The following is a 20,640-nucleotide window of genomic DNA, read 5'->3' on the forward strand; positions in this document are numbered from 1 at the left end:
GTGTCTTCATGAGATTGTTCTGGCGGTGAATGACAAGATGCAGTTGCGGCATTGTCATCAATCTGCTCTTGTATAGTCTCTTGTGTTTTTAGGAGGGAACGGCAGTTCCTCCTGAGAATCTGTCCTTCCTCAGTTCTAACAGTGTATGACCTTCGTCCTACTTCCTCAAGAACTGTAGCTTTCCTGTTCCATGCATCTGGATCCTCAATCCTGACATCATCCCTTGTCAATGGTTTTAGAGTTTTGGATGACTTGTCATAGTATGATTTCTGTTTCAGCTTTAACAGTTGAAGTCTCTGTCTCAGTTCCTCACTTTGCTGTTCTTTTGCACAGCAGGGTAGCGTGGTGCGCAACTTGCGACCCATTAGTAGTTCAGCAGGTGAAGAACCACAGTCTAAAGGTGAGGCTCGGTAGCTCAGCAGGGCGAGATAAGGATCAGACTTGCTTTCTGTCACTTTCTTTAGTAGCTGCTTGAGAACTTGAACACCTTTCTCTGCCTTACCATTTGACTGAGCATACAAAGGACTGGATGTGATGTGCTGAAAGTCATAATGTGCTGCAAACTGTTGCCACTCCTTACAGTTGAAGCACGGACCATTGTCGCTAATGGCAATCCTGGGAATTCCATGTCTGGCGAAGATGGATGTCACATGCATTATGACACTGCTTGCTGTGGTGCTTGAGAGCAGCGCCATCTCAGGATAGTTAGAATAGTAGTCAATCACTATTAGATAGTCTTTACCATTTAAATGAAAAAGGTCCATACCAACCTTTTGCCATGGTGCTGTTGGTATGTCAGCTACTATCATTGGTTCCTTTGCTTGTTTGTTTTGGTGTTTCTAACATGTCTCAAATTTGCCTATCATGTTCTTAATGTCCTTATTTATGCCAGGCCAATAAACAGTGTCTCTTGCCCTCCTTTTGCATTTTTCAATTCCGAGGTGTCCCTCATGAATCCTTTTGAGCATGTCTTGACGTAGAGCCTGTGGAATGACTATTCTGTTCTGTTTTAGTAATAGTCCACTTGCGACACTCAATTCTGACCTTATGTGAAAATATTTTGGACAGGAACCTTTTGGCCAACCATGATGAATGTTCTCTATTACTGTTTGTAATACTGTATCTTTTACTGTTTCTTCTGCTATTTGCTTTGATTTTGTGTCTGACACGGGCAGCGCAGCAGTGACCATACTCACATGAACATCCACGTCTTCTTCAGTAGAGCTCACATGACTCATTGTGGGTGCTCGGGATAGTGCATCTGCTAACACTATGTATTTGCCCCACTCCTGGTACCATTTTATGTTCATTAATAAATAGACATTCTTATTATGAACACAGCTAGCTTTTGCTAGTTACTTTATTGAGCACGTGTGGACTAGGTACAGTATCTGTAGAGGCTTCCATCTTGACTGCTGCCTTCTGGGTAGCCTAGTGCCTCATGCGTAATGTAGTCTTAATATACATACAGCTGGGTAGTGTAGTCTTAATATATACAGCTCTACACAGCTCTACGGCTCCACCTAGTGTCCACTATAGAATGACATGTTATCATTGCAGAGATGTAGCGAGGCGGACAGATTTAGGCAGGGAATTCCAGAGCTTAGGGCCTAGGCAACAGAAGGCACGGCCACCAATGTATTGTCAGAAGCTCATTTCAGGGTCAAATATGACACCAAGGTTGCAAGCAGTGTGATTCACCCTCCGACAGATGTTAGGGAGAGGGATGGAGTCAGTGGCTCAGGAACGGAGTTTGTGGCGGGGACCGAAAACAACGGCTTCGGTCTTCCCGATGTTTAATGGGAGAAAATTTCCGCTCATGCAGAATTGGATGTTGGACAAGCAGTCTGACAATTTAGAGACCGTGGAGGAGCGTTCAATGAATCATCAGATCATTTTGCTGTCTGCTTTTCCAGGAGAGTTTCCAGCTTCCAGATCTCTTCTTTCCCACTTTTGTAGCTTTACCCTCAGTAAGTCAATGGCTGTCAAAGTCACCACAACCCTTAACTTCTTCGTCACTGGCTCTTTCCAGTCCACTACAGGGGACATCAGCCACATATCCCACCCACTCTGTAGGACACAGCTGCATTAAGCAAGCCACCGACACCCTGTGGGATTTGCAGCAGTAGCTGATTTCCCCCCTGCCTAGGGCATCATTCACTGCACACACGCTCTTCTTCAAGTAGAATCCTTAACATCCACCCAAGAAGGCAGTCGGAGCCTTGATTTAATGTCTCATCCAAAAGACGACCACTCAAATCAAATCAACTTTATTGTCATTGTTAGTGCACAAGTGCAGTACAACGAAATGTAGGCTTGCGGCTCCCGAGAGTGTACATTTAGATTAAGACATTTAAACATTCAACATACATTTGGCTTGTAATACATTAACATAAACATAACCATAATAAAGTGCATTGGCAGATGTGCAGGCTTTAGAGTTTATTTGTGGAGTTCAGTAGGATGACAGCCCTGGGAAAGAAGCTGTTCCTAAATCTGGTCGTACGGGTGCGAATGCATCTGTAGCGTCTCCCAGATGGCAGGAGGGCGAACAGACTGTGGCTGGGGTGGGTAGGGTCTTTGATGATGGACCGTGACCTCCGTAAACAGCGTTTCTGGTATATGTGCTCTATGGTCGGTAGCCGGGTGCCGGTAATGCGTTGGGCAGTTTTGACTACCCACTGCAGGGCTTTCCAGTCATAGTAGCTACAGCTGCCATACCATACGGTGATACAGTTCGTCAGGATGCTCTCTATTGTGCAGTGGTAAAAGTTAGAGAGGATCAGGGGTGACAGGTTACATCCCTTCAGCCTCCTTAGGAAATATAGGTGCTGCTGGGCCTTCTTCACCAGAGAGGAGGTATTGAGGGACCAGGAGAGGTCTTCCGTGATGTGGACTCCGAGGAACTTAAAGCTGTGCAGCACCCCCTCGGCCTGTGACTATTATTCGTTACCCTGGTTTTTTTCTTTCAGGAAAGCCAGGCTCAGCTTAAGCACACAGAGCCTTTCTTTAACCATGAAACATCCTTCACTTTATATCAGGAGAGTTATAAAATGTTCTCTGTCTATAAAATACCTCAGGTGAATAAAGATTCCATAACATACAAACAGACAGCAAACACTTGTTACTTAAAAAATAATTAATTTGTTATGAGCTTCAGAAATGGGACACACAATGGAAAATAATACACCGACCTATGTTATATCACCCCGAGAAAATTTATGAAGGCCTTCCTTATGAGTCATATGAACCAGTCCCCACTGTGTATTCGATAACAACATCTTGCTAATGCAGTGTTGAAAATATTTAATCTTCCTTTATGTTTGCTTGATTAGAAACACTGACACTTTTGAATCAATGTAGTAAATACCCTGGAAATGGAATTCACCCACAGATTGTATTCCTCGTGTATATTATTACATTTTAACAAATAACTGAAAGTATTTGTAATAATGAACATCGGCAATGGGACTAAAATTGAGATGCAAGTGACCTGATGTAAACATGGCTAATTATGCTGGTCCCTGCTTTTAAAGCCTTCCTCTGCTAATGTCTGTCAATGCTATTCAGTCTTCCTGTTCAAACATAGGGGGTGAAACTGGTCTTCGGTTGTGAATCTTTGGAATTCTCTACCCCAGAGGGCTGTGGATGCTCAGTCATTGAGTATATTCAAGGCTGAGCTAGACAGATTTTTGGACTCCTGGGGAATCAAGGGATATGGGGATTGGACGGGAGTTGCGGTCAAAGATCAGCCATGATCTTATTGAATGGCGGAGCAGGCTCGAGGGGCCGTATGGCCTACTCCTGCTCCTAATCCTTATGTTCTTATGTTCTTTTGATAGAGAATTGGCGGCCCCTTAGATTGACTTCAATGGAAAATAAGCTCGGGCGAGGCTGGCAGTTCGCGAGCGCCCGTTTTGAGCTGCCGTCAAAGATCAATTTCACCCTCATAATATCCATCGTGTTGCATTATGACTGCAATTTCAACAAGTATAAATTTAAATATAAATACACACTTTACCATTCCCTAATGCCAAAGTGTGGGACTGAGACACACAAAGTAGGAAGATCTCCAGATCAATCCTGAATTTATTAGTCAATCTCTCCCAGGCAGTGGTAAGAGTCCCTACACTTGTTCTCAGCAACTTGGGGCCAGGGAGGGGAAAGTTCAGCCAGAATTTCTGTTCCTGATTGCCATCCAGTGACCTACGCCACAAAGTGCTATGTGCGGGGTGGGTAAAAGATTGGACGCAGTTATAATGCCCCCTACGGTCAAATGGTCTGCTGGCAATAAGGAAGTCATTTTCCAGTTTAAGAATGCCAGAATGGATGGGTGGGAAACCATGGGACGGTGTGCCTATCATTTCCCAATATACATGGCTGACGGGCGAGGTTCCTCAATGGCAGTGTGAACTCTGCAAATCAATTGTTAACTGTCTATGGTCATAAATGAAGAATGGCCACTTGACCCGTGTAAAGGGGTGAGGTGGGGGGGGGGCGCGCTGACACCTTTGAAATAGATACGTGAATCAGCACCTTCAGGAGAGGAAGAAAATTCTAAAATAAACACATTTTATTACATTGCAAACTTATGCCACTAGTGAAATGAATATATCAATATATCTTTAAGTTGAGTGTGCTTTAATTACAGTTTCAAGTCCCAGTTACAGATGCAGTATTAATGGCTTTTCGCCCAGCAGATCCCAAGCTGGGGCTGAAGGAACTAATGGTGTGGGAGTTTCCTGCTTCGGGCCTTGCCTCCTCTGACACAGGGCACCGTGTTTGGAAATGAGGAAATACAAATATAAAGAAAGATTGGAAAAATTGGAGCTGTTTTCATTCGAGGAGTTTAGGGGATGATTTGATAGAAGTGTTTAAAATTATGAGGAAATGGAACAAAGTAGCTAGAAACAGACTGTTCCCATGGTTGAGGGGTCGAGAACAAGGGGATATAGACATAAGGTTAAATGTAAAAGATTTAGGACAGAGAGCAGGAGAAACGTTTTCACACAGAGGGTTGTGAGGCTGTGGAATGCACTACCAGAGTTAGCGATCGAAGCAGAGACCATGTCAAACAATGTTCCCTCTAAGCTGTGTGTCTGCGCAGCTCTCTGCCGTTCCCACACAGCCCGGGACCGGATTTTTCAATGTTAAGTTTCGCGCAACTGTAAATGGGCCATGCAGCACCTTAAAGGGGCTGCGCACCCAAAACAAAATTAGGGGAACATTGATGTCAACATTTAAAAATAGCTTAGATAGGTGGCTAAAGGAAAGGGGATTAAAGGGATATGGGAACAGGGTGAGCACATGGGATTAAGACTACTGTTCATGTGGAGGATAAAGACCAACACGGACTGGTTGGGTTGAATAGCCTATTTTCATGTTATAATTACTACGTAATTTTATGTAATGACATTAGGGACAACAACAACAACTTGTTTGTTCATTTTCTCATTTTAGGTACAAGCGCATTTAATGTGGATAAATTAACTGGTGAAATCACTGTTGTCTCTTTGCTGGACAGAGAAGATATGAGAGAACTCATTACAATCAACATCACTGTAAGTCATGGCTCAACTGTGAAACTTTGGCATAATGATTTAAAAATATTTCTTTGCATTAACAGTTATTAAAAATCATTACAGAAGTATAGTTTACCAGTTTGCGTCCACAGTCTTAAATTTCGGTGCAAGTATCAGTGTTTCAGTCATCCTTTCTGACTCAATTTCATACTTTAAAAGCGCTGGCCAGACACAGTCTGAGGGTAGCTATCTTGTGTAGAACTCTCCTGTTGTTTCATTCCATTGACGTGAGTGAGAACAGCAGATTGTGGGCAGTGGGCACCCCTCCACGTTAGCTCCCTTTGTAACATGTGGGATTAGGAGGCAATTCAATACATGCACTCCCCCTTTTAGTCTTCATACACTAGTTTTGCACTCAAACCTGCAATATCTGCTGTGGAAGCAAAACATGGCATTCATTTTGAAATGCTGATGTCAGATACAGGGCGTGCTCAGTTTAAAAAAGAACTTGAGTTACACAAGATTAGGCTTTGCGCATGTTTGGATGATTTTTGAAAACAGGAAAAAGTAGGTCATCAAAATTGGGGGGGGGGATTATGCTGAATTTTATGCTGTTTAGTGCAGCTTTGTTGCATTGCTTGTACAGTTTAACACAGACACTGAAGTTAATCACAATGAAGTATAAAAAAAAATGTTTTTGTTTCAGGCTTTTGAACTTGTCAATGGTGTTAAAAACCTATCTGCCACAACAACAACAGCAGTTACAATATTAATACTTGATGTGAATGACAATAAACCAATATTTTACTCAGAGCACAGAGTAGCTGCTGACACATTTCACGTGACCGTGCCTGAGGAGACCGCAAATGGCATGCCCATTCTTCACATCTTTGTACAAGACCTGGATCAAGTCAGTTCCTTTCATTTTAATTTGATGTTTTCCCATCAAAAACGCCTTTCTGATATCGGAGTTCAATGACCTTTTTGCCCCTCCCCAACAGGGTAACAATGGAACATTTGAAGTGTTTCTTAGTGGAGCAGAATCTACGGCTTTTGGCTTGAATCAAAATATCGTTTATAATGAGGGAATATTAACACTCCAAGTGGCAAACTCTGAGGCACTAGACTTTGAGAAGAACCACCTCTTACAGTTTCAGGTACGTTCAACCAGATATCTTTTCATTAAATATACCAGCCGCTCTACCATGACATTGCTAATGATGAGTTGGAGAAATATTGCCACTGAGAGGATTCGGAACATTTGTGAATGATATGTTTAAAGAGAGCAAAGTAAATGTTTTTGATTGGTTCATAGAAAGTTAATAAATATTGTTTGCCTCATCTGTAATAGGAGAGAGATAAATAGATAGCTTTGTTCCCCTCACATATCTTAATTACATAAAGACATTTCTAAATTCACAGAATCACAGAATCTACAGTGCAGATAGAGGCCATTTCGGCCCATCGAGCCTGCACCGACACATATCCCACCCTATCCCCATAACCCCACGTATTTAATCCCCTAACACTAAGGGTCAATTTATCATAGCCAAATCAACCTAACCTGCACATCTTTGGACTGTGGGAGGAAACCGGAGCACCCGGAGGAAACCCACGCAGACACAGGGAGAATGTGCAAACTCCACACAGACAGTCGCCCGAGGCCAGATTTGAACCCGGGTGTGCACATGTCACGAGCAACGTTCCCGCTAAACTGTGCATGGCTACGCAACGGTCTGGTGGTCCCACGCAGGGCGCTCACCGGCTTTTACATGGAAGACACCGCGCATGCGCGAAAATTTGAATGGGCCGCACAGCCAGTTAAAGGGACTGCGCACGCAAAAAATATAACTAGAGGGAACATTGGTCACGAGTAGCTTTTTATCTTGGAAATTAAATAGGCAGATTGAGTACAGGTTTTTATAGTGAGAGGCAAGAAATATAATATTTAAAATTTTTTTAACTCTTTTGTGCTTTACCAAATATCTCCACAATAGTACTTACTGCCATTAAAGCATTCCAGTTATAAAATCTTGTTTAAATTCAGTTTTTTTTTTAGGATCTCCCTCCAAACTTGACTATTAGTACAACCCTTCCAGAACTAGCTGCTTATATTAACCCTTTTGCTTAAATGAATTGTTTCTCAGCCACACGTAAATAAAAGAAATGCAGCTTCTGTCACCATTTAGAATACATTACAAAATATAACTGAAATTGAACAATGGCAAAATGTCAATATGTCAAGCTTCATGCAACATGCTGCGATTTGTCAAATAAAGAACCCTTGAATGTAGTCATTTATAATTTATCTAACAAAGTTACCTCAGAAAAAGTTGAAATGTTCATGGTTTTACCTTGTTTTGATGTCTTTATACAAAAAATACAAGTTGCATTTACTTTAACTGCTCCTAAAAATGGTTTCCTTGGCTTTCAGTCTTGTCAATGTTTTTCCATCAATACGTTAGAGTGGGAAGGGAAAAGAGTGGGACTTAAAAACAGTCAGTCCTGGCACATACTGTGAATGGTCAGTTTGTTGTCAACCTTAAAAAAAAATTGGGAGTTGTAGTCAATGTGCCCTCTTTTTTGGGGCCGCGTGGCCCCTTTAACGGGCGCATGCGTGGTTTTTGCATTTAAAATTCGATGAGCTGGTTACGCAGGAGCTCCAGAGCGTTGCACGGCCACGCAGCTTAAAGGAACATTGGTTGTAGTCACAGATGCCTACTTGGGAGTCGTGGCAGTGTAGTATACCTTATCGAGTTTCTCTATAGAGCGGATAGTGGTTTTTGGGAAGCCCTATGAATAATCTTCTGCTTAGCAGAGGGGCTCAGGCATTTTTAATTCATAGCTTTTGCTGATTGGTCCTTGTTGCTTGGTTATTTTTTTATACCTTTAGTAGTGTTTCACTGGAAGATCATACTCACTTTTGATATATTGCTAGTTTTGATTGACCAATGTTTTCTGATTACAAAATCTCTGCAAATCAAATGCAAGTGTGACACAAATTTGCAAGAGTAACATAGTGTGACACTGACAAAACACACCTTTAACATAAGATTTGGGTAGATAGATACATAGATAACAGATACATATGACTCCTACTGGAAAGAGCATACATTGCAGCAATTCAGCATTTTACTTTGACCACTTCTCCCCTTTGCTGTCTTTATCACCGCCCAATTTACCTCCAACTCACACACCATCACTGTTCCTTCATCGTCGCTGAGTCAATATCTTGGGTTATGTGACCAACACTATTGTGAGAGCACCATCACCACAAGGACTACTGTGTTCAAGGAGAAGGCCCACCACGGAAACTAGGGATGGGCAATAAATGCAGCTTTGCCAGTATTGCCTGCATCTCAAGAGAAAACAATGATAAACATAGTTTTGTATGGGTCAACGTAGTTCTAAAGGGATAACAGATGTGAATGAGAGTTTGTTTTAGTTCACCCATTCAGAGCAGTGCAGCAGTGCACCCATCAACAACTTGCAATTTATAAAGTTTCCTTTAAGATGAAGAGATGCTTTACATAGACATAAGGAAAATGGATATCAATCGCTGAAAGGAGAGATTGGTAAGAATGCCCAAGAGTATGGTAGGGTATATAGGTCTGGAGGAATTTTTTAAAATTGGAGACATTCAGGGAGGGATTTCAAGACTCTGCCACCAATGGTGGGATGAAGTCAGTGGTGAAGCACAGAATGTCAGAGTCAGAGGGATGGAGTGTTTGGCAGTGGATAAAGGACTGGAGGAGATGACAGAAATAGGATTGGGCAAGGTCATGGAGGGATTTATATATGAGGATTTTGAAATTCATACATTGGAGAACAGGGAACCAGGGTAGGTCAATGAGAACGTGATTGCTGGCCGAGAAGGATGTAGTGTGGGAGAGTTTTGCTGAAGTAGCGGTGGAGATGGGCAATGTTGCAATGGTGGAAATTAAGTAATCTTTGTGAAGGATAGGCTAGGGGGCCTTGAGACCCAGCTTAAGGTTGAACAGGATGCCAAGACTATGAATGGTTTGAGTCAATCAGAGAGAATGGCTGAGGACAACAATACAGGGGAATGGGATTTGTGGCGGGCTTTGTTCTTCTTGATATTAAGCTGAAGGAATTTGTAAATCACTGATGATTGAAGATTTGATGTCAGATAAACAGTTTGACAGCATGGAGGCAATCAAGGGGTTGAGGGAAATGGTGGACAGGTAGAGCTGGGCATCAATAGCATACATGTGAAACCTCACCCCCTGCCTGTGTGATGATGCAGACGCATCATGCAGATAAGGGAAGAAAAGCAACTGTTTTTTAAACAATGGCCCAGAAATTCCAGAACGGGGCTTGCAGCGCGTGCAAGCCCCGTATTTGCACTTACCCCGCGCTCGTGCCGATCAGCTTCTGGGACGCCTGAACTTGCAGAAATAGAAAGCACATTCCCGGGCAGCGTATGACGTCACGCCGCCCAGGAGTGCAGCCAGCGCGAAGCCAGGAGCGTGCAGTGTAAGTGAGACACGCCCCTTGAGGTCTCAGTTTCACTGGACACGCCCCCAATGTTTCTGTCAAGCTGCTAAGGATTTTTACATGCAAAGCAGCAGTTTAAATAGGTTTTTGGAAGTTTTTTGAAGATTTTGGTAACTTTTATAAACTTTTTAAAATGTTTACATTATTTTGAGTAATCTGAAGTAGTTTTAAAGAGAATTAAAGCAATTTAAAGACTTTTAAAAGCCCTAAAAGAATTTTTTAAATTCCATTTATTTATTTAGCAATGTCGTCGTCATACGTGTCTTCGCACTGTTCCCTTTGGGGAACTGTATGAAGTGGTGGAAGGATTTATGGCCATGATTAACGCTCATTCCGTGACCGTAACCATCTTTGAACCAGCCATTAGGGCGGTTAGTCCTATGGCGGGAGGGTTTTACGGGCTCCCACAAGCTATACAAGGAGGGGGGGCCACCCACACCCACGGACGCAAATATCCCACTGGATGTCAACCCAGAATTTAGAGCCGGAGCTCCGACTCCACTTGCCGGGACTGTCTGGAGCGGGGTTCGAAACCCTACCCTGATCTGGCCCAGCGGCGGGGATCCTACCGCTATGACAAAGGCCCAATCCGATTAGCAACGTGAAATGGCAGCATAGGGCTCCAGTCACGGGGAGGGAAAAGGCGCAGGAAACGTATGGGTGTCACCTTTTGTGCGGAGTGGGCCTTTTGCGTAGCAGTAAGCATCCCCGCCGCTGGGCCAGAAGAAGTAGGGTTTTGAACCCCACTCCAGACAGTCCCGGCAAGTGGAGTCGGAGCTCCAACTTTAAATTCTGGGTGGACATCCAGCGGGATGCTTGCGTCCGTGGGTGTTGGTGGCCCCCCCCCCCTCAGATGGGTTGTGGGAGCCTGTAAAACCCGCCCGCCATAGGACTAACCACCCTAATGGCTGGTTCAAAGATGGTTACGGTCACGGAATGAGCGTTAATCACGGCCATAAATCCTTCCACCACTTCATACAGTTCCCCAAAGGGAACAGTGTGAGGATACGTACGATGATGACCTCTTGCGCAATGCACCTCCTTGGACCCTCAGTCGCAGATGCGAGGGGGCAAGTTGTGCAATTGTTAAATTTTTTATTTTATTGACATGTAAAATGTTGGCCCAGTAATTCCCTTCCAAATGCGCTAGTACGGTCGGGGTACTTACGCATCTGGCTGGATGAAATGCCGGTTTTCAGCAGGCACAGTGCATGTGGGGAAAACCGGCATTTCCTGTCCTCTGAACGAAGGGGTTCAGAGGCAGAACGCGTGCGACTGCACAGGCAGCGCGTGCGCAGTATAATTCGCCGCTTTCATTAATGCTTTAAGTGAGGTCCAGTCATTACAACTTACACATGAAAAAAGCATGGGTACAGTTGCTCCAGAGGCTGCGGAGGAAGATATTTCTTATCGTGGAGCTTCTGAAAGTATGTATGTCTGTATATATTCCTTTGCGTGTTATGTATATATTCCTTTACTTATGTGTATGAATGTATTATTTAATTATGACTTTCAGAGAAAGTAACTTATTGGAAAATCATAATTAAAAACATACATTCATACACATAAGTAAAGGAATATAAAACATACATACATATACGTAAAGGAATATATGTGGACATACATACATAACTCATTCTCACATTCCATTCACACAGCCACAATTGCTCCTTCTACCTACCGTTCTGAAAACCCGTTTAAAAAAAAAAAATTAAAGTTTAAAACTTAGTTAAAATTTCTTAAAATAACTTCCCTCCCTTTCCCAAACCTAAATATTGCATTTCATAAGCTCCTCCATAAAATATATCTCCTTCCCCAGCCAATGAACAACTTTACACTTGCTTTTTTCAAGTGCAAGTTCTAGGGACTTACCCTCACTGAATCCATCAGTGAAATCTACAAAGTTCACTGCGCAAGCACTGCCTGTGCAGTCGCACGCGCTGTGAATAGACCTCGGGTCTGGAAATGCCGGCGTTCCCCGCATGCGCTGTTCCTGCTGAACGCCGGCATTTCCAATGGCCAGATGCGTGAGTAACCCGACCGTACTCACGCTTCTGGCCTGGAATTTCTGGCCCAATATCGTCTTCACCCTACCCAGAAGTCCGACAATGTGGAAAACTGCCCAGGTATGTCCTGTCCACAAAATGCAGGACAAATCCAATCTGGCCAATTACCGCCCCACCAGTCTACTTTCAATCATCAGCAAAGTGATGGAAGGTGACATCAACAGTGCTATCAAGTGGCACTTACTCACCAATAACCTGCTCACTGATGCCCAGTTTGGGTGCTGCCAAGACCACTCAGCTCCCAACCTCATTACAGCCTTGGTCCAAACATGGACAAAGGAGTTGGATTCCAGAGGTGAGGTGAGAGTGACTGCCCTTCACATCAAGGCAGCATTTGACCGAGTGTGGCATCAAGGAGCCCTAGTAAAACTGAAGTCAATGGGAATCAGGGGGAAAACGCTCCACTAGCTGGAGTCGTACCTAGCACAAAGGAAGATGGTTGTGGTGGTTGACGGTCAATCATCACAGCCCCAGGACATCGCTGCAGGAGTTCCTCAGGGCAGTGTCCTGCCCAACTATCTTCAGCTGCTTCATCAATGACCTTCCCTCCAACATAAGGTCAGAAATGGGGATGTTCGCTGATGATTGCAGTGTTCAGCACCATTCACAACTCCTCAGATAATGAAACAGTCCATGCCCGCATGCAGCAAGGCCTGGATAACGTTCAGGCTTGGGCTGATAAGTAGCAGGTAACATTCGCACCACAGAAGCGCCAGGCAATGACTATCTCCAACAAGCGAGAGTCTAACCACCGCCCCTTGACATTCAACGGCATTACCATCGCCGAATCCTCCACCATCAACATCCTCCACACAGCACTAAAGAGGCAAGTCTGCCCGGACAGGTTTATGATTTCATTAGAAATACCAAACAGAGGAAATCTTCACAAATGCACTTAGGCCAGAAACTTAACTGGACCAGTCACATAAATACTGTGACAACAAGAGCAGGTCAGAGGCTAGGTATTCTGCGGCGAGTGTCTCACCTCCTGACTCCCCAAAGCCTTTCCACCATCTACAAGGCACAAGTAAGGAGTGTGATGGAATACTCTCCACTTGCCTGGATGAGTGCAGCTCCAACAACACTCAAGAAGCTCGACACCATCCAAGACAAAGCAGCCCACTTGATTGGCACCCCATCCACCACCTTAAATATTCACTCCCTCCACCATCGGTGTACCCTGGCTGCAGTGTGTACCATCTACAAGATGCACTGCAGCAACTCGCCAAGGCTTCTTCAGCAGCACCTCCCAAACCCGCGACCTCTTCCACCTAGAAGGACAAGGGCAGCAGGTGCATGGGAACACCACCGCCTCCAAGTTCCCCTCCAAGTCGCACACCATCCTGACTTAGAAGTATATCGCCGATTCTTCTTCGTTGCTGGGTCAAAATCCTGGAACTCCCTCCCTGACAGCACTGTGGGAGTACCTTCACCACACGGACTGCGGCGGTTCAAGAAGGCGGCTCACCACCACCATCTCAAGGGCAACTAGGGATGGGCAATAAATGCTGGCCTTGCCAGCGACACCCCATAAATGAATTAAAAACAAAATTCTATACGATGGTCATTCTTTGCGTGAAGAACTTCCTGAGATCAAACCTTTCATGTGTTTGAGCCTATGCTCCTTGTCCTACCACCACTGTTTATCTCGACATAGTGAATGGATGGAAGATGAGGCGGGCTGGATTATGGGTATGCGTTCCTCCATTTCCCTCTATGCGCTCCACCGCACACAGCACTAAAGAGGCAAGTCTGCCCGGACAGGTTTATGATTTCATTAGAAATACCAAACAGAGGAAATCTTCACAAATGCACTTAGGCCAGAGGAATTCTTATTCCTTCATCTTTAGCTCAGTGGACAATGCTAGCAGACTAACTGCTCATGAACAAGTAATTGCACGCAGAATACTGCCACTGAGTTTGAAGGCTTAATTTTCCTTCGGGCTTTGAAAAGCCAGGACTGTTTGACCTTTACTATTGTTGAAGTAACTTGAGAAATAGTCCTAGACAATATAAATATTTCCGAGAAGATTGCTGAGGCAATACTGCAATAAAATATAGAGTAAGCTAAGATGGAGGTATTTAACAGCATATACCTGTACACACACTGTTATAAATAGTACAGTGAATTATTGAGTGATGTGACAATACATTGCACAGTTAGATAATAAAAGGCTGAATGGCTGATACATTTTAGCTCCAGTTGTTTTACATGCACACAATGCTAGCAAGGCTCTGTACCCTATGTGGAGCCTCAGAGAATTGTAAGGGTAAAATTCAACTTTGGCAGGAGCACAGAATGTGCGGTAGGGGATCAGGTCATAATCATGTTGCCCATCCCTAGTTGGCAGTCAACCACAAGTTGTGGACAGGAACCAGCCCGGGTACGGGTGACAGCTTCCCTTCACTCAAGGACATTAGTGAACCAATTCGGTTTTTACAGCCATCCAGAAGCTTTCATGGTCATTTTCTTTTGCTGGTTCTGGCCCACAAGTTACCAGATCTATTGAATTCAATTTCCCAAATTACTATGAATCCATGACCTCTGGGTTGCTAGTCCAGTGTCATAACCTCTAGGCTGTTGTACCCAATTACATGATTGTTTGTGTGGGTCGGGGGGTGGGTGGGGGGGGGTGCGCTTGAGGTGAGCGGTGTGCTGCTCCCTTCCCCCAATTTTTGCTCCTCTCTTTCATTATTTTTCTTCTGATTCTTTTTCCGCAAAGTCTTCCTTTCATTTCTTAAGCTTTGCTCTTTTTCTTTCTCTCCCTTCTTGATTGCCCAAGTTTTAGCTGAGGATTTGTGGTGGGGCCTAGTATGGGGCAGGGTGCGGAGAAAAATCATAAGCTTAGGTCAGGGACTAGAAATGTATAGGCAAGCGCACAGGAAATACTAAAGATTGGGGCCAAGATCTTTTGCCAACTTGTAGAAATTGAAGGAGAAGCCACTACAGAGCCAGCCCTAACAGTAATGGAGGGGAGAGCAGTAATATATGGGAGAGAGCCAAAGGACTGTCTCACCCGTGCAGCTCTGCAGACCACAATTACAGAAATCTGCTCAACCACAAATCCCCAAAGTACTGCTCCATCCTTTACACTTAATGCAACTCTCCAAATAGCTGGAAACAGTTCATAGAGTTCGACCACAGGCCAAATATTATTTTCTTCTAAAACATGAGCCTGGCTTTTCTGTTTTTCTCGTGCCACAGAAGAAGCAGAGGTGGGACAGGAAAATAAGAAAGAACTTGCATTTGTGTCGCGCCTTTCACGACCTCAGGGTGTCCCAAAGTGCTTTGCAGCCAATGAAGTACTTTTGACGCGTGGTCATTTGCAGGAGATGCGCCAGCCAAATTGCGCACAGCAAGGTTCCACAAACAGCAGTGTGACGATGACCAGAAAATCTGTTTTTTGATGTTTGCTGAGGGTTAAGCATTGGCCAGGACACTAGGGAGAACTCCCCTGTTCTTCTTCAAAATCGTGCCATGGGATCTTTTACGTCCACGTGAAGAGAGCAGACGGGGCCTCAGTTTAATGCCTCGTGCAAAAGGTGGCACCTCCGACAGTGCAGCACTCCTTCAGCATTGCACTGGAACGTCAATCTAGATTTTGTGCTCTAGGAACTTGAACCCACAACCTTCTGACTCAGAGACAAGAGTGTTACCACTTAGGCTGACACAGGAAGGTGTGAAAATTAGCACAGGTTCGTGTAGCGCTGGAGAAGCAGCCCAGAATGCATCACAGAAGATCTCCATTCTGTCAAATATGAATAGAAACAGATTCCACCCAATCAACATTCAACTTGTCTGAGTCCATCAGCACCACATTGTAGTGTATGTACCTTTAAGAGAGAACTACTTTTACAGCTCCTGTATACTGTAGTACCGGCAGTGACCACACCTGTATATAAGCCTTGAGCATGCCTCTGTACCCCAGTCTTGAGACTACCCTACTCCAGTAAATACCTGTTGATTGTTAAGTTACAGCATCCGTGTGGTTATTGAAAAACATCATACTCTCAGAATCACGGATCTAACACACATCATGTCTGTTACTGCCCATTTCTCTAGCAATTCCCATGGTGCATTTGTTCTAAAGTGGGCCAGCCATATTTCAGGATACTGTTGGCTGTTGGGGCATCAGGACAAAATTGTCCATAATCTGGCACAAAATGCCAAAGAGGGCTGGTATGGGAAGTGGAAATATGTAATGTGTGCGTTCTAAAGTTTTGGTATATGGTACATTGTTGGCGCAGTGCAAAGGGAACATTTCTCTGTAGCAACAGAAATTGCTGGAAACACTCAGCAGGTCAGGCAGCATCGTGGAGAGAGAAACAGAGAAACGTTAGCTCTGTTTCTCTCAGTCATTGACCTGAAACGTTAACTCTGTTTCTCTCTCTATGATGCTGCCTGACCTGCTGAGTGTTTCCAGCATTTTCTGTTGATGTTTCAGATTTCCAGCATCCGCAGTATTTTGCTATTGGAACATTTCTCTGTACCTAGCCATGCTGCACTCTGAGCTGTGGCTGATGATTCCGGTGTGTTTTCCATGGAACAATGCTTCTACAAGAGTCATAATTGATCACATCATTGGGATTCTCAACAGCAGCCAGCTTGCTGTCAGGTGTGAATAGATGCAGCGCGCTTCAAGTGTGCTGATCCTCCTCCATGCCAGGTAGACTAGGAAAATCATGCCCTCAACTCTAGTGAGAAAGCCCTCAATTCTCAACTCTCTCTCCTCATCCATGGTAACATCCAAATTAATCTCTCCTATCCATTGCTATTATATCCATTGTTATTATATGTTCTATATAATTCAGTGCCAAAAGCTGCACGCAATAACTCAACTGTGACCCAACTAATATCTTGTACAAGTTCAGCATTACTTCCACCAGCATTTTCTATTTTTATTTCACATTTTTATTTTTTATTTTACTGCACTAAGCATTTCTGCCACTACTAATCACCAATCCCTCACTATGTGGAAGAGCTTCAACAGCTTGCCATTAATGCCCTGGAGGTACTGCACTCCCAGCCTTCACCTGCAAGTGTAGCTTCACTCACAGCCTTTATATACATGTAATTGCTTGTTTCATCAAGGCCATTACTGTCTGCCTGCGAACACCTGGCTTTAGCTGCCTCTCATGACAATCAGACGGCATTCTCACTTATTACATTCTTCTTAAAGGAGAAAAAAGCTCATAACAGCCCATGATACGCAACTCGGAAATATAGTAAACAATGAGGAGGATAGAAACAGACTTCTGGAGGACATGGACAGACTGGTGAATTGGGCAGACACATGGCAGATGAAATTTAATGCAGAGAAGTGTGAAGTGATACGTTTTGGTAGGAAGAATGAGGAGAGGCAATATAAACTAAATGATACAATTGTAAAGAGGGTGCAGGAACAGAGAGACCTGGGGGTGTATGGACACAAATCTTTGAAGGTAGCAGGACAAGCTGAGAAGGCTGTTAAGAAAAGCATGTGGGATCCTTAGATTTATTAATAGAGGCACAGGGCTGGATTTTGTGAATGGAGGTGAGTTGGAGGCGGGACTGCTGCTTGTCGTGTCAATGTCCCGCCTCCATCCTCGCCTGACCAACCAGAGGGATTTTCACCTGATTGAGCTTGTTAAGCCCGCCCTGCGGGCTCAGCAGGCCAATTAGGGAGGAAGTCACTGACAGAGCACGTCAACATCAGACGTGCTATCTGTCAAGACTTCTTGAAAGAAGAAATGTCAGTGTTTGACAGCTCTGTGAAGCTGTCAAACACAGACATTCTCTTTAGTTTGATGAGTCCTTGTGTTCAGAACTCATCAAACCTTTCAAATTTGTAAATTTCACATGGATGTTGGATCGGAGGTTCCAACAGCCAGTCTGTGAAATTGACAAGGAGGATGTCGGCTCTCCCGATCCACCGCGGCTGAAGACTGTAGGAAGAAAACAAGGTAAGTGAACACTTTTTAAAACTTATCACTCACCTTACATACTTACCACTCCACACTTGCACTCATCACTCACCTCTACATCTTACTTCCAGGTGCCTCCGACCGCCGCAGACCTCCTCCACGTCTCCTCCAACCCGGTGGGGTTCTCCGAGTTTGGGAAGCCTTCAGCTGTGAAGGTAAAATGGCACTAATCCTTTTTTCTGCCTGTTAACTATCTGTTAACAGGCAGTTAAAAGGATTAAATACCTTTCCCACCTCCAGCAGACAGGACCCGAAGCTGCACATCTTCCCGCCTCCTGGCAAAAGGGCACGGAGGCGGGATGGGGGCGGGTTTGCCATCCGCCCCCACTTTCTCCAAATTTACCGGCTGTCCCGCCACCATGCCCGCCTCCTCGGGGCTTGGAAAATCCAGCCCCATAGAGTACAAAAGCAAGAAAGTTATGCTAAACCTTTATAAAACACTGGTTAGACCCCAGCTGGAGTATTGTGTTCAATTCTGGGCACCACACTTTAGGAAGGATGTCAAGGCCTTAGAGAGGGTGTAGAAGAGATTTACTAGAATGGTACCAGGGGTGAAGAAATGCACTTGAGGAGAGACTGAAGAAGCTGGGGTTGTTCTCCTTAGAGCAGAGAAGGTTAAGGGGAGATTTGATATAGGTGTTCAAAATCATGAAGCATTTTGATAGAGTAAATAAGGAGAAACTGTTTCCAGTGACAGAAGGGCCAGTAACCAGAGGAGACAGATTTAAAGTGATTGGCAAAAGAACCAAAGGCGACGTGAGGAAACATTTTTTTACACAGCGAGTTATTGTGATCTGGATACACTGCCTGAAAAGGTGGCGGAAGCAAATTCAATAGTAACTTTCAAAAGGGAATTAACATAGAAACATAGAAGATAGGAGCAGGAGTAGGCCATTCGGCCCCTCGAGCCTGCTCCGCCATTCAATGAGATCATGGCTGATCATCCAAACTCAGTACCCTGTCCCTGCTTTCTCCCCATTGGATAAATACTTGAAGGGGAAAAAAATGACAGGGCCATGGGGAAAGGGCAGGGGAGTGGAACTAATTAGAAAGTTCTACCAAAGAGGCAGGCACGATGGGCAGAATGGCCTCCTTCTGTGCTGTATCTTTCTATGATTCTTTGATTCTAACATGAGCGAGTGGTCTCCCCAACCTTCAACCTCTCAGCTGTGTCAGACGTGGCTTAGTGGGTAGCACTCTCTCCTCTGAGTCAGAAGGTTGTGCGTTCGAGAACCCACTCCAGGGACTTGAGCACATAATTTAGGTTGACACCGCAGTGCTGTACTGAGGGACCTTGCTGTGCACAAATTGGCTGCTGCATTTCCTACATTACAACAGTAACAACACTTCAAAAGGTACTTCAAAATTGGCTGTAAAGCACTTTGGGATGTCCTGAGCTCATTGAGGTTTCAGGTGTGGCTCAGTGGTAGTAATCTTGCTTCTAAGTTAGAAGGTTGTCGGTTCAAGTCCCACTCCAGTGATTTGAGTACAAAATCCTGATATTCCAGTGCAATACTGATGAAGGGATAATTACTAGTCCTAGCCCAATTTGGACTACCCCAGACCAGGCATATTCCCCAGATGTTCACCTTCAACTAAAGTTAGAGACAGCTGAATTCTATAAGACGCTTAATTGGGTCTAAAGGTCCAGGCTATCTCTCTCTAAAGGAAAGGAACGACGTAAAGATGTTACCATCCTCCAGATAGCACTTTTAATAAGTTTAACTAGACTGTAACCTTCCGGATATTATGAAGATCCGGAACCCCTCCCCCCCCCCCCAGAATTCTGCAACTCCTTACAAAAGAGTGTACAGAAATTGAGTTTGTGAGTTTGATACAGAAATACTACTTGAGACAATTCTAAAAATATATAGATTTATTTTAGAGCTGACATACAGTTAACAGCTGTTGAGTCAATCGCAACTTTAACAGTTCGAAATACAAATAGCTTACACTTCTTATTCTCGGAGATCCTTATTCTCAATCTTAACTTCGTACATTTTTACATTTCTTAATCCAGAATATCCACCAAAATCAAATAAGAGTACCTTTTTGATCCCCGAGACTCAAAGAATTAAAAACTTAGAGCATGCCGCTGAAGTTGAGAATCGCTTGCCCTTTCCAGCGACTTCTGACTTTCCATCTGAAAAGTTCTATTTTTATATATTTTTTTTAGTGGTTTATTCTTTGAAGTTTTCTGCTGATGTAAGCTAATTATCTCTACTCATTCTTTATTGAATTCTTTTCTATTCTTACTGTCAATTTAGCTGTTGACTCTCAGAATCCTGTCTGCTGTATAGGTGTTTCAAAACTTATCATAAAAAACAATATGACAGTAGTATTTAAGAACATAAGAACATAAGAAATAGGAGCAGGAGTAGGCCAATCGGCCCCTCGAGCCTGCTCCATCATTCAATAAGATCATGGCTGATCTGATCCTAACCTCAAATCTTCTATCACTCTGCATCCACCCGAACCCATGTGATCTCCCGGGAGAGGCGAAAAACCAGATAAAGACCCAATGGCCAATTTGGGAGAAAAAAATCTGGGAAATTCCTCTCCGACCCATC

General features: G+C 44.1%; 1 protein-coding gene across 2 annotated transcripts in view; it reads left to right on the plus strand.

Annotated features, from left to right (window-relative positions):
* Positions 1-20,640, plus strand: part of LOC147124066 (cadherin-related family member 2-like) — a 189,510-nt gene that overhangs the window by 52,456 nt on the left and 116,414 nt on the right. For both annotated transcript variants that reach the window (XM_085980586.1, XM_085980646.1), the window contains exons 11-13: positions 5,461-5,561; positions 6,229-6,432; positions 6,524-6,679. In XM_085980586.1, coding sequence (XP_085836712.1) covers positions 5,461-5,561; positions 6,229-6,432; positions 6,524-6,679 — 461 coding nt within the window. The remainder of the gene's footprint in view (positions 1-5,460; positions 5,562-6,228; positions 6,433-6,523; positions 6,680-20,640) is intronic.

The sequence above is a fragment of the Somniosus microcephalus genome, chromosome 1 (assembly GCF_052327205.1).
Source record: "Somniosus microcephalus isolate GS21.2 chromosome 1, FLI_Smic_1.0, whole genome shotgun sequence".
Classification (NCBI taxonomy): Eukaryota; Metazoa; Chordata; class Chondrichthyes; order Squaliformes; family Somniosidae; genus Somniosus; species Somniosus microcephalus.